The sequence below is a fragment of the Pleurodeles waltl genome, chromosome 2_2 (genome assembly GCF_031143425.1).
Source record: "Pleurodeles waltl isolate 20211129_DDA chromosome 2_2, aPleWal1.hap1.20221129, whole genome shotgun sequence".
NCBI lineage: Eukaryota > Metazoa > Chordata > Amphibia > Caudata > Salamandridae > Pleurodeles > Pleurodeles waltl.
The window spans coordinates 242677949-242700804 of record NC_090439.1 but is presented as its reverse complement, the minus strand read 5'-3'; the positions used below and the strand labels follow the sequence as shown (position 1 = coordinate 242700804).

The following is a 22856-nucleotide window of genomic DNA, read 5'->3' as shown; positions in this document are numbered from 1 at the left end:
CTAAAACAGTCAATGATTTCAGCAACTTAAAAGTGGTTTCTTCGATAATCTGTGTATTGCCAAAGGGATTTGTAAGCCAACTGGCAGTAATCTTTTAGATAACTACGGAAGCTTCTTGAGAAGCTCAGTTCCCTTGTACGACAGCAATGACTATGGCAGGGGATCATTAGCCTGACTTGAGCACAGACTTAGACACCTACGATGCAGGTTTAAGGGATAACACTTGCTTGAGGTGGAAACCACTTCCTGCTCCTCAAAGACAGCCAAAGTCAGCTGAGTCCTCCTCCAGGTGCTCAAGGTTTTGTTTGAGAAGCCTTTACAAACATCACCACTTCGTATAATGATGGATGGAGGCAGTAATGGCACTTAGTGTGCAGATACTGCATTTAGATCGTCCTCTTACTACAGGCCTCTGCAGCTTTGAAGAGGCTTCTTAGAAGATTATGCTATCCTAGGGATTTTTCAGGAAATGCCCAGAAATTTAAGGCAGAATTTTGCCTCACACCTGTAGGTGCCTCAGAGGAAATTGCAGGGCTACAGAAAACATATTGAAAAGATAATCCGGAGACAGCGCCAGAAAATTCCTATTCACTGATGTGCAGAAAAAAAAAAAAAAAAGAATGTCTGAAGTACGGATCATAAAAGATGAACTGTGGATAGTATACATACACTTTTCAATGTTATTGACAGGAATGCACACTGCAATTTTAACATTAGGCAACAAGGGTTCTGACATCTAAACAAATCAAACATGCAAATCAATGAAAAAAGCAATGCTGGAGAACTACTTCATATATCCTTTTAGGACTGGTGATGGGAAAAAATTTAAATGCAGATACTGTTGCAAATTTTCCTAATTAAGTTCTAATGTTTCTAAGCATAAATCAATACATTTTCCTACAAAACAAATTTACAATCTTCATGGCAAATAATGCTAAGAGGGACAAGCACATAAAATGTACTTTACATCCTTGCAGTAAAGGAGTTGCGGAATTGAGCAAATTAATTTTAACCACTTGAGTATGCCAGTATCTTCAACATCAAAAACATCCACATATTACTAGTAAAAGGAATATAACCATTACTGTTAAGCACTCATTACCAACTAAAACTTTTAAAAAAACAGATATCTTCCACCGCAGTATGCTAACCACCACATTCCACCCAGAACATCACCTTTGATAGCTGTAGTCACCCCTGAAATTAAAAAAACAGGTTAACATGATGAATTATTCCGTTTTTACTAAGATGTCATACGTCAATATAATAAAGCTTAATTGAAGTACCTCTCAAGGTCTCTATTTGGATACAGTCTTGCGAGTGGCGACAGTGCATGAGTGAGGACAAGATAAGCATAATGAAAGACCTGCTGGACATGCATAGCACCGTAAGAACTCCTGCCTACATCATTTCCTGGAACAAAAAGAACTTTAAGTCAGACATGCACACAAAATGTCAACTTTGAAAAGGCTAACTTTCCCCAAAAAACATTTGTATAGGCTTCTTTTCACACGAAGTACAGAGTTTTATTAAAGCTATTTTCAAGCACTTGCCTTCAAATTCTCGCTGAAAAAACAAGCCCTAAAACGACACTTGTAAAAACCATAGTGGAGGGGTGGAGGAGCAATCTGTTGAATAAATGTGAACTACAGAATATTAATGCCCACTAGCCAAGTTATTTTTAGACATAGGTCTGCTTTTTTACTAATGACTACTACCAGCAAGAGTGGAACATGTCAACAAAGCACATACATAATGCCTAAAAGTATAATACATACCCAACAACAGCAACCCTCGTCAGTGAGCAAAGGGTGAAAGCTCAATTGAAAACAATCATAGGCAAAATCAATAGGTTTGACATAGGCTGTCAGCCAATTTTATTCTTTTATTTATTTTGAACACAAAAAAAAAGAAAAAAAAAAAAAAAAGGGTGCCACAGCTTAGCCCCCGCCAATCAATGAAAAACAAAACAAGCTACTTACTTTCGTTAACACTCTCTGGTAGAGACTACCTAGCCACAAATCTCTTACTGGTCCTCCCATCCTCCCTGTTATGGGACCTATCTTTTTGCATTCAGAGATTCCTTTGGGTCTCACTTTGGCATAGTAATCATTCCTCCTCAGCTTTGCTCCATGCTTCTGGTGCAAAAACAGTTGAGGGTGCTGGGGTGGCACCTATATAAGCACCATGCATGTTACTTCTGGCAACGATGCCATGTGGAGGTAAACCTACCAGCACACAAAGGGGATTGGTCGTAAGTTTTCAGATCCAGTCTGCCTGGGAATATTCTAAGGTAATGAATCTGCAGCTTGAGTCGCTACCAGGTAAAGTGTTAGCAACCTGGTAACTAACATACATCTGATAGAGACATATAGCTGCTTAACTTGGAACAGATAGCAAAGCAATCACTTCCCTGAGGTGGGTCTGTGGATCATTTTAAACTAAGTCGTGGAGGTCTGAACGGGCAAAATGCCCATCTTGCTGGATCAGTCTGTCAAGGTAGTAGTGTTTGGCGAACATGTGCAGTCACTCCCACATAGCAGCATTAAATGTCCAGGACTGGGACTCCTCTAGCCAACAGTAGTCGCAGCTGTAGCACTGGTAAACTGAGCTTGTAAGTCTTTAGGAGGCTGTTTGTTGGCCACTGCAGATCTTAATGCAGAGGCAAATACGCTACTGGGAGAGATGACCGGGTAGGGAAAAAAAGGTTGAGTAGCCATCATTTGTAAGGAAAACAATGAGTGCTGTGGGTCCCCCAGAGGAGAGTGGAAGAGATGAATATTTACTTTTTTCAATTAAACTGCTGCACTCCTTCACATTTACTGGTCTGCCCATACTGACCACCTGGGTGGGCAGCTGAGTTTGTTAAGGTTGTGCCAGAGATTGTAGCGTTACAAAGTCTTCAGTCAGGGAACTTCATGCTGCCGGAGGACCTGAACATTCATGGCGATGACAACACAAGCATTCAACTTTTTCCAAGATTTATCAGAGCTACAGCTTACTCAGCTGCTCCTCCTCCCCACTCATATTAAAGGTCCTATACTGGATCCTATTTAAACTCTGCCTAACATGAAGCTAAATGCCCCTTTGCCAGTCATATAGTGAGATCATCTGCTTGTGCATTTCTCCATCCCTAGAACTAAAGTGACCAACTAAGTTTCCTCTTACAAAACTGTAGGAAGTTGCCTCTGTATATACCATTCTCAAAGTGAGAGGTAGTGTGCACAGAGTCCAAGGGTTCCCCTTAGAGGTTGATAGAGGCAAAATTAGATAATACTAATGCTCTATTTTGTGGTAGTGTGGTCGAGCAGTAGGCTTATCAGAGGGTAGTGTTAAGCATTAGTTGTACACAAACAGGCAATAAAGGAGGAACACATTCAAAGACTTACTCCAGGCCAATAGGTTTTTATATAGAAAAATATATTTTCTTTATTTTTAGAACCACAAGATTTGAGGTAAGTCCATCAAATGCAAGGTACTTCACACAGGTAAGTATAGAAATTTGATTTAAAACAGTAGTACACAGTTTTGGTTAAAATGGCAATAAGCTATTTTAAAAGTGGACAGTGCAACAATCAACAGTTCCTGAGGGAGGTAAGTTTGGGTTAGTTTTTACAGGTAAGTAAAGCACACAGTCTCCTGGGCATAGGCAGCCCACCGTTGGATGTTGAAGGCAACCCCAAAGCCACAGCACCAGCAAGACAGGGCCAGTCGGGTGCAGAGGTCCAAGAAGAAGAATGCTACTTACCTGTAACTGTAGTTCTCCAGTACTGGAATCTTTCATAGATTCACATGCTTGAATCCTTCCCTGTCATCAAGATGGGAGCCCCCGGTACATCAAAACAGCTATGCATATAGGCTACTGCAAAGAAAAAAGGCCTAAGCCTTCACTTTAGTAGCCTTTCCTCATCATTAGGAGCAAAAGTACTGAAACAAGGCCCAGCCAATCAGCACCCCCCCCCCCAGAACCCTCTTGAGAGGAGCTCCCTTACCTCAGATTTTCTCAAGCACGAGTATAAGAGTATCTGAAGAAGACAGGAGAAGGTGAGCTTCCCAGGGGAGGAGGGAGGGTCACATGTGAATCTATGAAAGATTCTTACTCCAGTATTGGAACTTTCATAGATTCACATGCTTGAATCAGAATAGCAAGCATTAATGAAGCACATTGTATAACATTAAACCATACATATAGTTATCTGTGCGGTGGCAAAGAGATCTAAGTTCGGTTTCCCCCTTCGGGCGAAAACCTGAGTCAAGATTTCCTTGTCCAATTCCCACTCGTGGTTGGACGACTGATCTGCTCAATGCCGTTCTTTATACCTGGACATGTTCCGTTTAAAGACTTATTTTGTGGCTGATAGACCATTCCCAAATGCGCTGAGATTCTCTCGATAATAGTAGAGACCTGGTTCCTCCCTGCTTGTTTATGTAATGCATTGTGTTGTCCGAGGAACCTTTTTTTTGGGAGAAAAGAGCACAGCGTTAGTCGAACAGCCTTCAATTCGAGGTAATTGATATTAAAGACTTTCTGATGGGGCTTCCATTTGCCTCTTACTTGCAGGTGTTTGGGTGATAACTACAGACGCTTCTCTCGAAGGATGGGGTGCTTTTCCTCAAAGTGCTTGTTGGGGGAGAAAAGAAAATCCCTTCGCTAAGTGAGACTCCTGAGTCCACCAAGCTAGAGAGCATAATGGGCCTTGTTCTTGTGATATCGTCGAAAGACCCCATGGCTTGCACCCACTGAAGATCTAACTGCTCCTGGAGGGTTCTTATTCTTAGACGACAGAAAGGTACCAGAGGAATGCAGGAGGACATCATCCCTATCAGGGACTTGATTAGGTGAACTGAAACATACTTTCTTTTTTGTAAACGCTTCGCGAGGGAGATGAGTTTTTTACGGCTGCCTTGTTGTCCAGTACTGCCCCTAGAAAAGTTCTTCTCCTTAATGACTGGAATGCTGATTTTCTGCGATTTACCGTTAGGCCCAGGCTCCTGAACAGCTCGATACAAGCTCTTGTGGACTTCTGCGCCTGAGATCTGGATCTGGCTTTGACCAGCCAGTCGTCCAGATACGGGAAGGCTTGATTGTTTTGCCTCCTGAGAAAAGCTGCCACTGGAGCCAGGCACTTGGTGAAGATCATGGAAGCCGACTTCAGGCTGAATGGCAAGACTTTGAACTGGTAATGGCCTCCGGCTACTGCAAATCGGAGATCTCTTCTGTGGGAGGGATGAATAGGGATATGAAAATATGCGTCCTGTAAAGCGAGGGTGGCCATGAAATCCCATGAATTTAGAAGGGGCAGTATTGTCTGATAAGGTGATCATACGGAATGATTGTTTTTTTAGATAAATGTTGAGATCCCTGAGGTCTAAAATTGGGCACCAACTTTTCTGTTTCTTTTGGACTAAGAAGAATCAGGAGTAATAACCCTTTCCTCTCTCCAGATATTGAAACTTTTCTATAGCTCCCTTGTGAAGCATGGACTCAACCTCCTGCTTGAGCAGATGCAAGTGCTTCACCTTTTGAGGAAGGGGGGGGGGGGCTTCGTAGGGGGGTAGTGTAAAAACTCCATGGTATGGCCAAACTGTATGGGCTTCAGGACCCATTGGTCTGATGTTATCTTGCCAATTGTGGAAGTAGAGGGAAATCCTTCCCCCTAGTTTTGAAAACAAGTTAAGGTTTGTAGCCGGAGACGATAGCAAGTCATTGTCTACAGCCTGCGTCTTTTGGTTGTCTTCCAGCATTTCCTCTCTGGGAAACTCTCGAATAAGCTGCCTGTTGAGGCATTCTCTGTTGGAATTGAGGACGAAAGGAATGGGATGCCGCAGAGACTGAAGGATATCTGTACTGCTGAAACCCTGGTCTGTATGATGAGTAGCCACTTCCTCGAGCTCCTCGCAAAGGCTGTCCTTTTAAACTGCAGGGTACCTAGGGACCTGGCTGTGTCTGTCAGTCTTGATTGACTGAAGGGCATCATCAATGTGTTTCCCAAAAAGGGCTTCACCATCAAAGGGGAGGTCAAGGATCTTATGAAGTCACTCAGAGCCAACCTTGCCTTCCAAGAACAGCAGAACCTGGCATCTGACAGAAAGCCGTAGTAGCGATGTCCATAGTGCAGTCTATAATTTCTGCAGAAGATCTCTCCCCTTCCTGCAAGACTTTCTTTGCTTCTGATTTAGAGTCTTCAGGCAGTTGATTCAAATAAGGCGCAAGGTCAGCCCAAATATGCCTAAGATAGCCAGAGAGTTGGAAGCTCGAACAACAAGCGAAGCCATTAACGAAAAACGTTTTCCTATATTATCTAAATCACCTACCCTCTTTGTCGGGTGGGGCTGAAGAGTTCCTTAATATGAGTTGAGCCGCCTGAGCAATTACTGAGTGGGGTCTGGGATGGCCCGTGAGACAGGCCGGAGAATCTTCAGGTGCCTTATACTTCTTGTCAAGGCAAGATAGAACTGGGGTGAAAGTGGCTGGGTTCTTCATAACCTTAATGCCTTCATTCCAGATATAATCCACAATCAGCATAGATTTAACGCTCTTTTGAAAGGCTCCTTAAAATCGTAGAAAAAAAAAAAAAAAACAGTCCATCTGTTTTGTGGGCATGGGCAACTCAAATCTTCTAGCAGCTATTTCCAGCAGGTTGTGGAAACCGCCGATGTCACCCGGAAAGGAAATCCACAGGAACCGGAGAGGGAGAGGACGGAGTGGGAATTTGATAGTCATTCCATTCAGTTATTGCGTCCGGCAACTCTCCTTCCTCTTTATCATCTTCAGAGAAGGACAAATCCTGCACAGGAATGGAAACCAGTGTTTCGTGTGGTCCTTGGGATGTTTGGATTCCTGGATGGACAGGGGTAGATGATGCAACAGGTTGCTGAACTTCCAAGCCAGCTGGTGGAAACCGCTTTCTGAAGTTGTGTAACATAAGCTGTAGATCAGCTATGAGCAATCCTGGCAAGGAAACCATCTGCTCCAGATAAGGATACTGGTGGGATTGCGGATCATGCTGGGTGTCGTCCTCTACATCCTGGCACTTGACGTGCAGTTCTGACAGGCTATGAGCAACCCTGAAAGGTCCCTCATCATCTGAGTCCTCTTGCTCCAGCAGATGTGTAGGTACCATGCTGAAACTACCTGGAGGTAGTGCCAACGGTGAAAGGAAAGGATACTTCTTGTGTGTCAACCCTCGTCGACAACACGGATGACAGTCAATGGGAATGTAGACGGTACACTAGTCGGCATCCCCGACGGCATCGTCGACGGTAGGAGTTGTCGACGGAGACATTGATGGAGAAACTCTTGTTGACGAGGAAAACGGCGATGATAGAGCCAACGTCGATGGTCTCACAGGCGGTATCATAGATGAAGGAGAGGTGACCATGAACGCTGTTGACGTCGCCGACACGATCGTTGATGAAGAGACCAACGCCATAGAGATTGTACAAGTAGTAGCGGTCAATGATGCTGTGCAGATACCTTTGGTCGAATGTCATCGTAGATTTCCCAGATGGCCTCTTAAAAAGATGTTTCACCACAGGAGGTGGGGTGGGAGGCTCAGAAAAGGCTGTTTAGCTGCGCCCTGAGGAGATAAATCTTTCTATTGAGTGCCTTTTTGAAGAAACATAACTCCTGTGAGAAGAACTGGAAGGACTTCCAGGTTTAGAGGACACCCTCTTGGATTTCTTGTGAGCCTTTCTGGGAAGATCTTCTGAGTGAGGTTGAGGAGATCTGCCTCTTATGTAGCTTTCTGGAGGAAGTTGTAGATCCCTCACTGTCAGAGCCAGACACTGGGTTAGATCTGGACTTCAGTTTCTGGAGCTAAATTAGTAATCTAGCCTCGCTGTCTGAGGGTTTTGTTAGAGAAGGTCCTGCAGACCTTGCAGTCTTTGGCCACATGATCAGGGTAGAGGCAGTAAATACAGTACCTGTGTGGTTCTTCAGAGTGAAACCTCTTTTTTCCCCCAATGGTCTTACAGGCTCTGAAAAGGCTTTTCTTCTCTTTATCTGACATGGTGAATTTTTCCAAAGCAGCGTTCTCTTCAGCAAGGGAAGAAGAGACCTTACTTGCTGTAGAAAAATCTTTCATGAAGAATAAAAATAGTGAAAATTAACTTCTCTGAAGTTGACTGAGCAGGGCTCAATGGAGACTCCCTAGCACGACGTGTGGTAGAAAATCTGAGGGAAGGGAGCTCCTCAGGAGGGTTCTAGAGGGAGGGGAGGCCTGATTGGCTGGGCCTTGTTTTGGTCCTTTTGCTCATGATGAGAATAGGCTACTAAAGTGAAGGCTTAGGCCTTTCTTTGCAGTAGCCTATATGCATAGCTGTTTTGATGTACCGGGGACTCCCATCTCGACAACGGGGAAGGATTCAAGCATGTGAGTCTATGAAAGTTCCAATACTGGAGTAAGGGCCCAACACATAGGCACCTACGAAGAACGGGGTGCTCCAGTCCTACTCTGCCAACAGGTAAGTACCTGCCTCATCGGGGAGCGGACCAGGGGGTTTTGTAGAGCACGGGGGTGGAAGTAGACAAGCACACAAAATACACCCTCCGCTGCATAGGGGCAGCTGGATGCAGTGTGCAAAGTAGGCGTCTGGTTTGCTATTGAAAACAATGGAGCAACCCGGGGGTCACTGGCGATGCAGGCAGGGCACAGGGGGGCTTCTCGAGCCAGCCGCCAACTGGGCGAGGATGAGACGCCTGCTGGCCGCTCCTGCACTGGTAGGTGGTTCCTCTCGGTCCTGGGGGCTGTGGGTGCAGTGCTTGGTCCAGGCGTCAGGTTCCTTTGTTACCAGGCAGTCGCGGTCAGGGGAAGCCTCTGGATCCTCTATGCAGGCATTGCTGTGGGGGTGCAGGGAGGTCGACTCAGTGTGTCCATGTTGTTTGAGTAACCTGGTAGTCCTCTCTGTGGTGTTGGTTGTCCTGGACTTGAGCCGGGGACGTCGGGTGCAGAGTGTGAAGACTCACACTTCTGGCAGGAAATGAGTCTTTAAAGTTTCTTCTTTGTTGCTGAACAGTGCCGCTGTCCTCGGGAGGTTCTTGGTCCTTTGGTTGCAGGGCAGTCCTCAGAGGTTGCTGGCCCTGCTGGATGAACTGCTGTGCAGGTTCTTTGAGTCTGGAGACAGGCTAGTAGGGCTGGGGTCAAGTCAGTTGTCTGTCATCCCTGCAGGGCTTTCAGGTCAGTAGTCCTTGTTGTAGCTTGCAGGAATCTGATTTTCTGGGTTCAGGGTCACCCCCAAATACTAGATTTAGGGGTGTGTTTAGGTCTGGGGGCAGTAACCAATGGCTACGGTCCTTGAGGGTGGCCACACCCTCCTTGTGCCTCTCCTCCCTGAGGAGGAGGGGGGGTGGGGGGCACATACCTATTCCCTATTGGGGGGAATCCTCCAAAACCAAGATGGAGGATTTTCTAAGGCATGGGTCTCACCTCAGGACATCTGAGGGGCTGTCCTGGCTGGAGGGTGACTGCTCCTTGTTTTTCTCATTATCCCCTCTGGACTTGCCGCCAAAAGTGCAGGGAGAAAGCATGCCAGTATCTGAATAAGTAACTAGTCCGCTGGCTTCACCCATGTCTTTATACTAATCCATAGGTTCTTGGAGCTGGTAGAGTCAAGCGACCCTTCCCATTCTTCAACATAGCCTAGTCCATAGTAAAGGGGCTCAGTGTCTCATGAGAAAAGCCTCCTGCCTGCCGTACGATGCCCAACCAGCTGTGTGTTGGAGTCAGCAATACAAATGGGGATGGTGCTGCTCGGGGGTACTGGCAGGACTGGGAGCTTCAGGGGAAGGTCGCCTTGGTACATCCAACACCAGTCCAGATCCAGATATGGATTTATTAGTGCTCCTCAGAGCCAAGGCTGAAGACACAGAACAGAAAGGGACTCCTTCCAAAGGCACGCCAGCATCCAGAAAATTAGGTGCGTGACCTCATAGAACTTTAAATTGGGCAGGAGACACTCTGCTCACAGAAACTTGGTGAGGTGCAGAGTAAACCCAGATGCAGGCTCTGTTGAGGAATGCCTAGAACGACGACGCTCTCTCATCTTGTTGGCTAAAAAAACTAGCAGAAGTCAAAGAGCCCTTGGATTTCTTCGTATGCCTCAAATTAAGCGATCATCCTGAGACCTTAGAGTGGGACGACGGGGGGGGAACCAATCCAGAGACCTTCCTCTCGACCGTGAGCTTGACTTGGACAGGGTCTAGCAACAGGCCCCATCAGCTTCAGGGACCACTCCCTCAAAGCCTTCTGATGCAGGGCCAGACACTCAGCACAACTTTAGGTCATGGTCGCATTTCAGGCACCAAAAACACAATAGGTGAAGATCTGTCAGACAGTACCCATTGACTGGATCCGCAGGTCTTGGATCAGGTCTTCTTCGATAACATCCTCCGTGCACCAGGAGTTAAACAACTTGAGAAAATGGACAAAGTAGACAAAAAAAGCTAAAATGGACTGAGGGGTAGCTCTCTTCAGGTCAACACTGGCTGGCATGTAAAGATAAGAATTGACGTCAGAGCGCAGGGGTGGTGCCTATATAGGACCCACAATGCCATACCCAGCGCAGTCAGTCAACTGACAATGAGCTGATCAACACCACTTAATGTGGAACAGCGGTACTGCTCAAGAAAAATATCTGGATCCAGAGTGACACTTGGGGTAATTCTATGGTATGTAATATGCAACTAGATGTCTATCAGTTAAAAATGAAGAGATGAAAGCTAGGACAATAGATTGTTAGCAAAGATGGGGCACTACTACTTTTAGTTCTGCCTTTATTTGTTGCGTTTGCAGATTTAACTTTCTACACAACACATTTGAGACAAATGTTTCTGCGATAACAGGGGAGGAGGTTGCTGTTGGGAAAAATAGGTTAACTCCAATTTATTGATAATCTACAGGAGACTGTTGTTGGGTACAGGTAAGTATAATGGGATAACACCAAGGTTCTACTGTACATCATGCAATGTACTGTTAACATTTAACAGCAAGTACCCAGGTCAGTCAGTCCTGTAGATTTACAATTTAGATAACTATTTGTTACCAATGCTGTACAGCCTCTGTGGACATCTCTTGTGGATTACTGAGACAGCACACATTTTCCACTGTATATTGGAATTCCGACTTACAGAAGCTAAATATTTTATAGTGAATTTTTTTTTCTAGATTTTGTCAAATACACTACAGATGAAATACCATAAATAGTTCTGAATGAGCTATTCACAACCGAGATCCTTAACATAAGCACCACAATCTATTCTGCTGTACCATTGCTGGTATTGAAACTCCAGCGCAGTTCCTACCAGGCATGAGAGGATCTTCAATACACAACATTGATGGCCTATACCCATTCGTCATGGCTTTCATGATTTCTTCTTTGGCGATGTAGGCACCTCCATTCCTTATTCTAATACCAGTTTTTAAGTAGTTAAAATTTCTTCCATACAGTTCAAATAATTCAACAAGAAGCATTCCTAGGTTCTCGTTGTCTTTTCTTGCGTCAATTCTTGGATGTAACTGTAAAACAAAATATATTTTGGTTGATTCAGGAAGGCAACTTATACAGAATTACTTACAAAGAATGCACTAAAATTAAAAAGCAACTGAGAAGGTTTAACTAACGGATGAGCGAAAACTGATATATTTATGAATCCGCTACCATTTACAATTTATAAAGTTCCAGGGCAGCACACATTCTATGGACATGTATTCAATACTCCATAGCCCACAAGAGACTAGAACCTAGCTCCTTCAGTCTGCAGCTCCGCCGTTTATTACCATTTCTGTACCTCCAGTTGCCTGCAAAACCCAAGGATGTGTCCTCTTACCACACAAAGCCATCAGGACAGCCAAAGAGTGGACAGCAAGAAGAACGAGTTACTTACCTTCGGTAACGACTTTTCTGGTGGATACATTAGCTACCTGTGGATTCCTCACCTCATGAATACTCCCATGGCGCCAGCATTCGACGGAAATCTTCTTACTAGTCTCTGCACGTCGACGAGGACGTCACTGTCTCGCACGCGACGCCGTCTGACGTCATACAGGCAATAAGAGGTCCTCGACGACGTGCGGACGTCAGTACCAATCATTTTTTACGTGCATGAGAACAACCAGGCAATGCAATGAAAGAACAAAGCAACATCCATTATATTGTAAAAATACACCACATTGTATGAATAACTGTAAATCTTTTTATGTACATATATATATATATATATATATATATATATATATATATATATATATATATATATATATAAAACTCTCTCTTTTAAAATATATACACACACCAAGTATATACATAAAGATATATACACATATACCTATATATATATATATATATATATATAAATATATTATATATATACATCTATTGCACCCTCAAAGATCAAGAGGAGCGCACTCAAGGATTACTTGGCAAGACCATAAAGGCAACGGGGAGGCGGGTGGGACCGTGAGGAATCCACAGGTAGCTAATGTATCCACCAGAAAAGTCGTTACCGAAGGTAAGTAACTCGTTCTTCTGATGGATACAACTACCTGTGGATTCCTCACCTCATGAATAGAGTCCCAAAGCAGTACCACGCCCGGCGGTGGGTGCCTAAATGGTCAAACCAAGAAATCCTGCAGCACTGACCGTGCAAAATAGCCGTCCCTTCTAACCTCAGAATCTAAACAGTAATGTTTTGCAAAAGTGTGAAGGGACGACCAAGTTGCGGCCTTGCAGATGTCGACCACAGGAACACCTCTGGCTAAGGCCGAAGTGGCCGACTTAGCTCTGGTGGAATGAGCTCTAATGCCCTCAGGAGGATCCTTCTTTGCCAAAGAGTAACATATTTTAATGCAAAGAACAACCCACCTGGATAGTGTTCTCTTGTGGACTGCCTTTCCTCTCCTCTTGCCCACGTATCCAATAAACAGCTGATCCTCCAGCCTGAAATCCTTTGTTCTATCGATAAAGAAGCTCAACGCTCTCTTTGGGTCCAGACGGTGCAGTCTTTCTTCCTCTTTGGAAGGATGAGGCGGAGGATAGAACGTGGACAAAGTAATTGCCTGAGCCAAATGGAAGGGTGAAACAACCTTCGGGAGGAAAGCAGCCTTGGTCCTCAACACCACCTTATCCCCATAAAAAGTTGTATAAGGGGGTTTTACTGATAAGGCCTGCAACTCACTCACTCTCCTTGCTGATGTTATAGCTATCAGGAAGACTGTTTTTAAAACCAAATACCTCAAGGGGCAAGAATGCATAGGTTCAAAAGGGGACCCCATAAGGAAAGTCAGGACTAAGGACAAATCCCATTGCGGCATAACGAATGGCTTTGGAGGATATTGATTTAGAAGACCTTTCAAGAATCTGATAACAATAGGGGATTTAAATAAAGATGGTTGGTCTGGAAGACATATGAAGGCTGACAAGGCCGATAAATAACCTTTAATGGTAGCCACTGCACAACCTTTCTGCGCCAGAGATAGAGCAAAAGACAAAACGTCCGATAGATGAGCATGTAAAGGATCAATCTGCCTTTCTCCACACCACGCAACAAATTTAGACCACCTATTAGCGTAGATAGATTTAGTGGAGTGTCGCCTGGCCGCTAATATAACATCCACTACCTCAGGCGGGAGAGAGAAGGAACTCAGGTTGCCCCGTTCAATCTCCAGGCATGTAGGTGCAGACTCTGGAGGTTGGGGTGTAGAACCTGCCCCTGCGACTGTGAGAGGAGGTCTGCCCTGAAAGGGAGACGGAGCGGCGGGCACGTTGAGAGTTGGAGAAGGTCGGAGTACCACACCCTCCTTGGCCAATCCGGAGCTATTAAGATTACTAGAGCCCGGTCTTGGCGAATCTTCCTCAATACTCGAGGAATCAAGGGTATGGGAGGAAAAGCGTAAAGCAACTGGCCGCACCAGGTCATTTGAAACGCGTCCCCCAACGCTTCCTGCATCGGATACTGAAGGCTGCAGAACAACGGACAATGCGCGTTCTCTCGAGTGGCGAACAGATCTACCTGAGGAAACCCCCACTTCTGGAAGATTAAACGGACTTGATCTGGATGGAGACGCCACTCGTGGTCTGCCGAGAAGTGGCGACTGAGACTGTCCGCACGCACGTTCAAGACTCCGGCCAGATGGTTTGCTATCAAGCAAATCCGATGGTCCTTTGCCCAGGACCATAGTCGAAGAGCTTCTCTGCAGAGAAGGTACGACCCCACTCCTCCCTGCTTGTTTATGTACCACATCGTGGTAGTATTGTCCGTTAGGACCTGTACCGACTGACCACGAAGGGAAGGGAGGAAGGCCTTGAGAGCCAGACGTACAGCCCGTAACTCTAACAGATTGATGTGAAAAATCTGTTCCTCTGGAGACCAAAGACCTTTTATCTCCAGATCCCCCAGATGAGCTCCCCACCCTAGAGTGGAAGCATCCGTTATGACTGTGGCCACTGGTGGCGACTGCTGGAACGGCTTTCCTTGTGAAAGATTGTTGCTTGCAATCCCCCACTTCAAATCCACAGCAGCATCTCTGGAGATCTTGACAGTACCCTCTAGATCCCCTCTGTGTTGAGACCACTGCCTTCGGAGGCACCACTGAAGAGCCCTCATGTGCCAGCGAGCATGCGTGACCAACAGAATGCAGGAGGCAAAAAGACCGAGCAGACGAAGGACCTTGAGGACTGGAACTACCGCTCCATTTCGAAACATTGGAACCAAATCCTGAATATCTTGAATCCGCTGAGGCGGAGGAAAGGCCCGACCCAATGTTGTATCCAGTACTGCCCCTATGAACAGGAGGCGCTGAGAGGGCTCCAGGTGAGATTTGGGCTCGTTCACCGAAAAGCCCAGGTCGAACAACAACTGGGTTGTTGACTGCAGATGACGCAACACAAGCTCCGGGGACTTGGCTTTGATCAACCAATCGTCCAAGTAAGGGAATACTGCTATCCCCTTCCTTCTGAGCTCTGCCGCAACCACCGACATCACCTTCGTGAAGACTCGAGGTGCTGAAGTAAGACCAAACGGAAGGACCGCAAACTGGTAGTGTTGCGATCCCACAACAAACCGGAGATACTTCCTGTGTGACTTGAGTATCGGGATATGAAAGTAAGCATCCTGCAAGTCGACAGACACCATCCAGTCTTCCATGTTCAACGCCAAAAGCACCTGTGCTAGGGTCAGCATCTTGAACTTTTCCTGCTTGAGGAACCAATTCAAGATCCTCAGGTCCAGAATTGGTCTCAAACGACCATCCTTCTTGGGAATCAGGAAATACCTTGAGTAAACTCCTTGACCCCTTTCCTGCTCCGGGACCAACTCCACCGCGCCCTTTAAAAGGAGGACTTCTACCTCCTGTTCTAGCAACAGGAGGTGTTCTTGTGAACAATACGAAGGGCGGGGCGGGATGAGGGGCGGAAACTCCCGAAAGGGAAGGGTGTAGCCTTTTCCCACAACACTGAGAACCCAAGTGTCCGACGTAACAGTCTCCCATTTGGTGAGAAAATGCTGTAATCTTCCCCCTACAGGAGAGGAGTGAGTGGGAAATGGTGGAAGCCTAAGGCTGCTTCCCCTGCTGCACCCCGCCAGAGGATGAGGAAGAGGCAGAGTGCTGCTGAGAGGCTCCCCTGGTGCGGACCCTACCCCTCCCCCTAAAAGATCTATAGGGATGGGAAGAGGCAGGTTGCTGATATCTTCCCCGAAAGGAAGAGGAGGAAGAGCCACGCCCAAATCCACGAAACCTCCTGAAGAATCTGGAAGAGGCCGTGGAAGAAGGAGCTTGGAGTCCCAACGACTTAGCCGTGGCCCTGCTCTCCTTAAAACGTTCCAAGGCCGAATCAGCCTTAGCCCCAAACAGTTTGTCCCCATCAAACGGGAGATCCAACAATGTGGACTGTACATCTGCCGAAAAGCCCGAGTTACGGAGCCAGGCCTGTCTCCTTTCCACCACAGTTGTGCCCATTGCTCTGGCTACCGAGTCGGTGGTATCCAGTCCCGTCTGGATAATTTGGGTCGCAGCAGCCTGGGCATCAGAGACAAGATCCAAAAGACCCTGGGGAAGCTCTGTAAACGAAGAGGAGATGTCATCCATCAGAGCATGAATATACCTCCCCAGGATACAGGTCGCATTAGTGGCTTTTAACGCCAGACTGCAGGACGAAAAAATCTTCTTCGACTGCGCCTCTAGCTTTTTTGAGTCTCTGTCCCCAGGCACCGTCGGGAAAGAACCAGGCGCTGACTTGGACGAACAGGAGGCCTGCACTACCAAGCTCTCCGGCGTAGGGTGCCTAGATAGGAAACCAGGATCAGTTGGAGCCGTCCGATACCTCCTGGCCACGGCTCTGTGAACTGCTGGGGAAGATGCCGGCCTCTTCCACACCTCTAAAACCGGATCCAGCAGAGCGTCATTAAAAGGTAACAGAGGCTCCGCCGCGGCTGAGGCCGGATGCAACACCTCCGTCAAAAGGTTTTGTTTTGCCTCCACCACCGGCAAAGGCAGGTCCAAAAAACTAGCTGCCTTCCGTACCACTGTATGAAAGGAAGCAGCTTCCTCAGTATATTCCCCCGGGGACGGAAGGTCCCACTCAGGGGAAGTGTCCAGCCCACTGGCCGACTCCAGTCCACGCAGCCCATCACCCGAGTCCTCTAGCTCTCCTTCCTCTAGGGCTCGTTGGTACTCCTGCTCTTCTAGTACCCGGAGAGCACGCCTCCTTGAATGCAGTCGTTGCTCAATCCGCGGAGTCGACAATGCCTCCGCCGAAGTCGGAGATCGGCGCCGATCTTCCGAAGCCACCGACGCCGCATCCGGCGCCACGGGTAACTTCGGCGCCGACTGAAGAGCAGCTGAAACAGATGGACCCACCGGAGTCACAGGCCGAAATCTCGACGTCGACGGGATGGAAATCCCTGGGGCCAATCCCTCCGAAGCCACCGGAGCGGCCACCGGCGCCGACACTGGCGCCGAGCCCACGTTCCCAAACGGGAGAAAGGGCATAAAGGGTGCCGGCCGAAGAGGCGCAGGATCACCCAAAGAAAAGGCCAAAGGCCCAGCCGGAGCACCCCCTGGAGCCATCTGTTGGAAGATGGCATACATCGCATTCAAGAATGCGGAACTATCGGCTCCAGGGGTGGGAAAAGCCGGATACTGGGATGCCTGTCTCGGAGGCGACCCCGACGCCGGCCTCGGCGCCTGCGCCGGAGAAAACACTTGAGGCTCCAATACCTCAATCACCGACGCCTGTCCAGGCGAAGTTGGTGACGCCGGAGAGGGCAACGGCGTCGAAGGATGCGGCGTCACCGTGGGGCTGACCTCCCATGTCTTTCGGCGCCGATCCGGAGACCTGGAACGAGCCTCCCTTGAATGACGCCGAGATTCTCTACGGCGCCGGGAGTCTCGATGACGCCGATGTCTTGGAGAAGACTTCTTGTGATGCTTCTCCTTTGACTTGGCCATAAACAGCTTCGCCTCACGTTCTTTAAGGGCCTTCGGATTCATGTGCTGACATGAATCACAAGTCGAGACGTCGTGGTCGGAGCTCAAACACCAAAGGCAATCGGAATGAGGATCCGTCACCGACATCTTGCCTCCACACTCACGACAAGGCTTAAATCCAGACTTTCTCTGCGACATTATTTCCACAGAGAAAGAGTACGCAGCAAGATATACACTGTAACCGCAAGAGTAACAGTTGCTCCCTCGAAGATAACCGTTTCGAATGCACGGAAAAAAGGGAACTGACGTCCGCACGTCGTCGAGGACCTCTTATTGCCTGTATGACGTCAGACGGCGTCGCGTGCGAGACAGTGACGTCCTCGTCGACGTGCAGAGACTAGTAAGAAGATTTCCGTCGAATGCTGGCGCCATGGGAGTATTCATGAGGTGAGGAATCCACAGGTAGTTGTATCCATCAGAAGGTTACAATAAGGGGGTGATGCTGAAGAAGTCAATAAGTAACTTACCTGTTATTTATGGATAGCAGCCTTTTCAGTTGTAAATTGCCATGTGCTTTGTCACCTCATGTTTGACTATTTGGGCTTCAGGCATGTGTGGAAAGTTTTATGAAGTCCATCAGGATAAACACTAATTTAAATAACAGCTTTGTATCCACCCTTAGTCTCTGATCCATGTATCAAGCCAATGTTACTTTGCAAAAATAGAATTGCACTAAGCACTTGGAAGGTGGACATGTAAATCTGCAACTTGCTGTTACATGATAGTAGCACTTTCAGATACACATACTATGCACAGGAGAATGCAGGCTAGCAAGTGGAAGCAAATAATTCCAGGCTAGTTAACCACCTGTGGTGGTGCTGGGTAAAGACCACACCCAATTAAGTAGGAAAAAAAGGTCCAGCACTGTGAAACACAAAAGAATAATCACGTGCATAAAGAAATCGTGATTGGTTAATGCCAACAGGTGACAGCCTTTTACAGAAATAGGATGTATGTAATACTGTACCCCAATGCTCTGAAGAGTTCCTTAACAGAAAAGGCTAGCACTGAGCCCAAGTCACAGCCCTCCTCCAAAAGAGAAAAACACCTTTTCACAACTGTTCAAATCCATCAGTGTTCTGGCTCAATATGAGGGCTCCCTAGGGAAGATGACCACCATAAGAGGTATGACTAGCTACAGTTCGAATGACTCCAACTTTTCCATAAATGCTGTGTAGATGTATTTATAAAAAAATAACTGGCAACTGCTGTTAAATGGACATGAATGGAAGTTAAAGTTAAACGAAATTGACTACATATAAAAACATTTGCAGTGAGAAGTTAAGGAAATAATTAAATAGTGTTTTCCACAAAAGCTTCCATTTGTAGGATAATATGCAAGTGTAAAAAGGGGAGCTTCTGTGATTAAAGATGTAAATTCATCCGGTGAGTAGTTATCAGCAATGGAACACTTCAAGCACAATGCAGTGAGCAATTGTTAAGTGTAAAATTCCTGGGCAAATGCTGGCGAAGCACGTCCGAACATTCTGGCAGTTTTCAAACTGCTCTGACATGAGAAAATTAAGCTTGTGATACCCATGCTGGACAAATAATAGTTATTTATTCACATTTCTCAGCACAAGGAAGACATTTTTTTTTTTACTGAGCACTCTTTGTAGACGATTGGGGACAACACTTACAGGTGAAGTTTTCACATGCAACGTTTTTGCTTGCAGCAAAAAAATTTACATCTGGTGTCCTCCTAGGGCTAAAATTACCTGCGTACAAGTACACTGCTCATGTACTATGTCTATGTAACATCTGGTGAAAACTGCTGCACAGTTGTTTCACTGCCACACTGAAAAGATGCAGAAGTGACATCGGGGCTAGATTTTCTACACTACTATTAAAACATTGCCATGTGTGCATTTTTAATAATTAGTACACGGTTGCCATGTTGTCTATGCAACAGTAACACAGAAAAAAGAATGTCTGAAACTGTCAAGTTCTAGGACACTGATAAGCCTTCTGAGTACAAATACCTTCTTCCAAAAGACAGTCTGTACTGAATCATTTTTTTTTTACGTTTGCTTATGGTGTAATCAGCAGAAGGGGAGTGTTCCATCACTGGCGTCTGGTCTGAAACCAGGGCATTATCAAGCCAAGATGACCATTTGAAAGATAAAGACTTCTTGATACAAATCCGACATTAGCCACAAACATTACCCATTTAAACTAGCTGACGTTTGCTAGTCATGTGCCAATATCAACAGGGCTTTGCAGCCGTTAAAGGAAAAGTTTGATAACTGCCTGGCTAGACAATCGACATAACAGAATGAAATCCTGGAAACCACACAATTCTACCGTGATCACTAATTGCATTACGTCTATGTTCATGCAACCCTATGTATATTTGAGGAACTACAGGACCCGGTAAAAGCCAATGGCCTCTCGTAGCTCACTGTGAGGGACATTGTGAAGCTGATGTACTTTATGGAAATCACAAGACAAAGGTGTTTGTAATTTAAAATGTATTAACCAAGAGGCTCAATACATTATTCTGTGACATTCAGTGAAGCATGTGCTTCCACAGCTCCATGAAAACCAAAAGAACGAGTTACTTACCTTCGGTAACGACTTTTCTGGTGGATACATTAGCTACCTGTGGATTCCTCACCTAATGTATACTCCCATGGCGCCAGCATTCAACGGAAATCTTCTTCCTAGCTTCTGCACGTCGACGAGGACGTCCCATTAGCCCACGCGACGCCGTCTGACGTCATACAGGCAATAAGAGGTCCTCGCCGACGTGCAGACGTCAGTACCAACATTTTTTACGTGAATGAGAATAACCCAATGCAATGAGAGAGCAAGGCAACATCCCATAACATTGTAAATCACACAACATTGCAATAAAATGGCTATAGATTTAATATAACTTTTTTTTTTTTTTTTAAACAAACAAATATATACTAATTATGTATATACACAAAGATATATATGGAAAATGTCACTTACCCAGTGTATATCTGTTCGTGGCATTAGTCGCTGCAGATTCACATGCTGTGCACATCCCGCCATCTGGTGTTGGGCTCGGAGTGTTACAAGTTGTTTTTCTTCGAAGAAGTCTTTTCGAGTCACGAGACCGAGGGACTCCTCCCATTTCGACTCCATTGCGCATGGGCGTCGACTCCATCTTAGATTGTTTTCCCCGCAGAGGGTGAGGTAGGAGTTGTGTATGCTAGTAATAGTGCCCATGCAATGGAGTGAATGCGTATGTACATAATGAAGTTTCAAGTAATAGATTTACAAATGTACAAATGTTTAAGATCTACTTCTAAACAGCTACAGGCTCCCGGGGAGGCGGGTGGGCGCATGTGAATCTGCAGCGACTAATGCCACGAACAGATGTACACTGGGTAAGTGACATTTTCCGTTAGATGGCATGTGTAGCTGCAGATACACATGCTGTGCATAGACTAATAAGCAGTTCTCTCCCCAAAAAGCGGTGGTTCAGCCTGTAGGAGTTGAAGTAGTTAGAAATAATGTTCTTAGTACAACTTGATCTACTGTTGCCTGTTGTGCAGTTAACACATCTACACAGTAGTGCTTGGTAAATGTATGAGGCGTAGACCATGTTGCTGCCTTACATATTTTGTTCATTGGAATATTTCCCAGAAAAGCCATGGTAGCACCTTTCTTTCTGGTTGAGTGTGCCTTTGGTGTAATAGGCAGTTCTCTTTTAGCTTTAAGATAGCAGGTTTGAATGCACTTAACTATCCATCTAGCAATGCCTTGTTTTGAAATAGGATTTCCTGTATGAGGTTTTTGAAAGGCGATAAATAGTTGTTTTGTCTTTCGAATTAGTTTTGTTCTGTCAATGTAGTACATTAGTGCTCTTTTGATGTCTAATGTATGTAGTGCTCTTTCAGCTACAGAATCTGGCTGTGGGAAGAACACTGGTAATTCTACCGTTTGATTCAAGTGGAACGGTGAGATTACTTTTGGTAAAAATTTAGGATTGGTCCGTAGAACAACTTTATTTTTGTGTATTTGAAAAAATGGTTCTTGAATGGTAAATGCTTGAATTTCACTCACTCTTCTTAGAGATGTGATGGCAATTAAAAATGCAACTTTCCACGTTAAGTATTGCATTTCACAAGAGTGCATGGGCTCAAAAGGTGGACCCATGAGTCGTGTTAAGACAATGTTGATGTTCCATGAAGGAACTGGTGGTGTTCTTGGTGGTATAATTCTCTTTAGGCCTTCCATAAACGCTTTTATGACTGGTATCCTAAATAATGAAGTTGAGTGCGTAATTTGCAGGTAAGCTGAAATTGCCGTAAGATGTATTTTAATGGAAGAGAAAGCTAGTTTAGATTTCTGCAAATGTAGTAAGTATCCTACTATCTCTTTTGCAGATGCGTGTAAAGGTTGAATTTGATTATTATGGCAGTAATAAACAAATCTTTTCCACTTATTTGCATAACAGTGTCTAGTGGTAGGTTTTCTATCCTGTTTTATGACCTCCATACATTCATGTGTGAGGTCTAAGTGCCCGAATTCTAGGATTTCAGGAGCCAAATTGCTAGATTCAGCGATGCTGGATTTGGATGTCTGATCTGTTGTTTGTGTTGTGTTAACAGATCTGGTCTGTTTGGCAGTTTGATATGAGGTACTACTGAAAGGTCTAGTAGTTTGTGTACCAAGGTTGCCTTGCCCATGTTGGTGCTATTAGTATGAGTTTGAGTTTGTTTTGACTCAACTTGTTTACTAGATATGGAAGAAGTGGGAGAGGGGGAAAAGCGTACGCAAATATCCCTGACCAGTTCATCCATAGTGCATTGCCCTGAGACTGATGTTGTGGGTACCTGGATGCGAAGTTTTAGCATTTTGAGTTTTCTTTTGTTGCAAATAGATCTATTTGTGGCGTTCCCCACATTTTGAAGTAAGTGTTCAGTATTTGGGGTGAATTTCCCATTCGTGGATCTGTTGGTGATCCCGAGAGAGATTGTCTGCTAACTGATTCTGAATCCCTGGAATAAATTGTGCTATTAGGCGAATGTGGTTGTGAATCGCCCAATGCCATATTTTTTGTGTTAGGAGACACAACTGTGTCAAGTGTGTTCCTCCCTGTTTGTTTAGGTAATACATTGTTGTCATGTTGTCTGTTTTGACAAGAGTGTATTTGTGGGTTATTATGGGTTGAAATGCTTTCAGAGCTAGAAACACCGCTAACACTTCTAAGTGGTTTATATGAAACTGTTTTTGCTGAATGTCCCATTGTCCTTGGAAGCTGTGCTGATTGAGGTGTGCTCCCCACCCTGTCATGGATGCATCTGTCGTTATTACGCATTGTGGCACTGGGTCTTGAAAAGGCCGCCCTTGGTTTAAATTTATACTGTTCCACCATTGAAGCGAGATGTATGTTTG

At 45.6% G+C, this 22856-nt stretch overlaps 1 protein-coding gene across 2 annotated transcripts in view; it reads right to left on the bottom strand.

Annotated features, from left to right (window-relative positions):
* TENT4A (terminal nucleotidyltransferase 4A) overlaps positions 1 to 22856 on the bottom strand; it is a 298560-nt gene that overhangs the window by 140404 nt on the left and 135300 nt on the right. For both annotated transcript variants that reach the window (XM_069219701.1, XM_069219702.1), the window contains exons 7-8: positions 11303 to 11516; positions 1287 to 1413 (exon numbers count right to left, since the gene is read on the bottom strand). In XM_069219701.1, coding sequence (XP_069075802.1) covers positions 1287 to 1413; positions 11303 to 11516 — 341 coding nt within the window. The remainder of the gene's footprint in view (positions 1 to 1286; positions 1414 to 11302; positions 11517 to 22856) is intronic.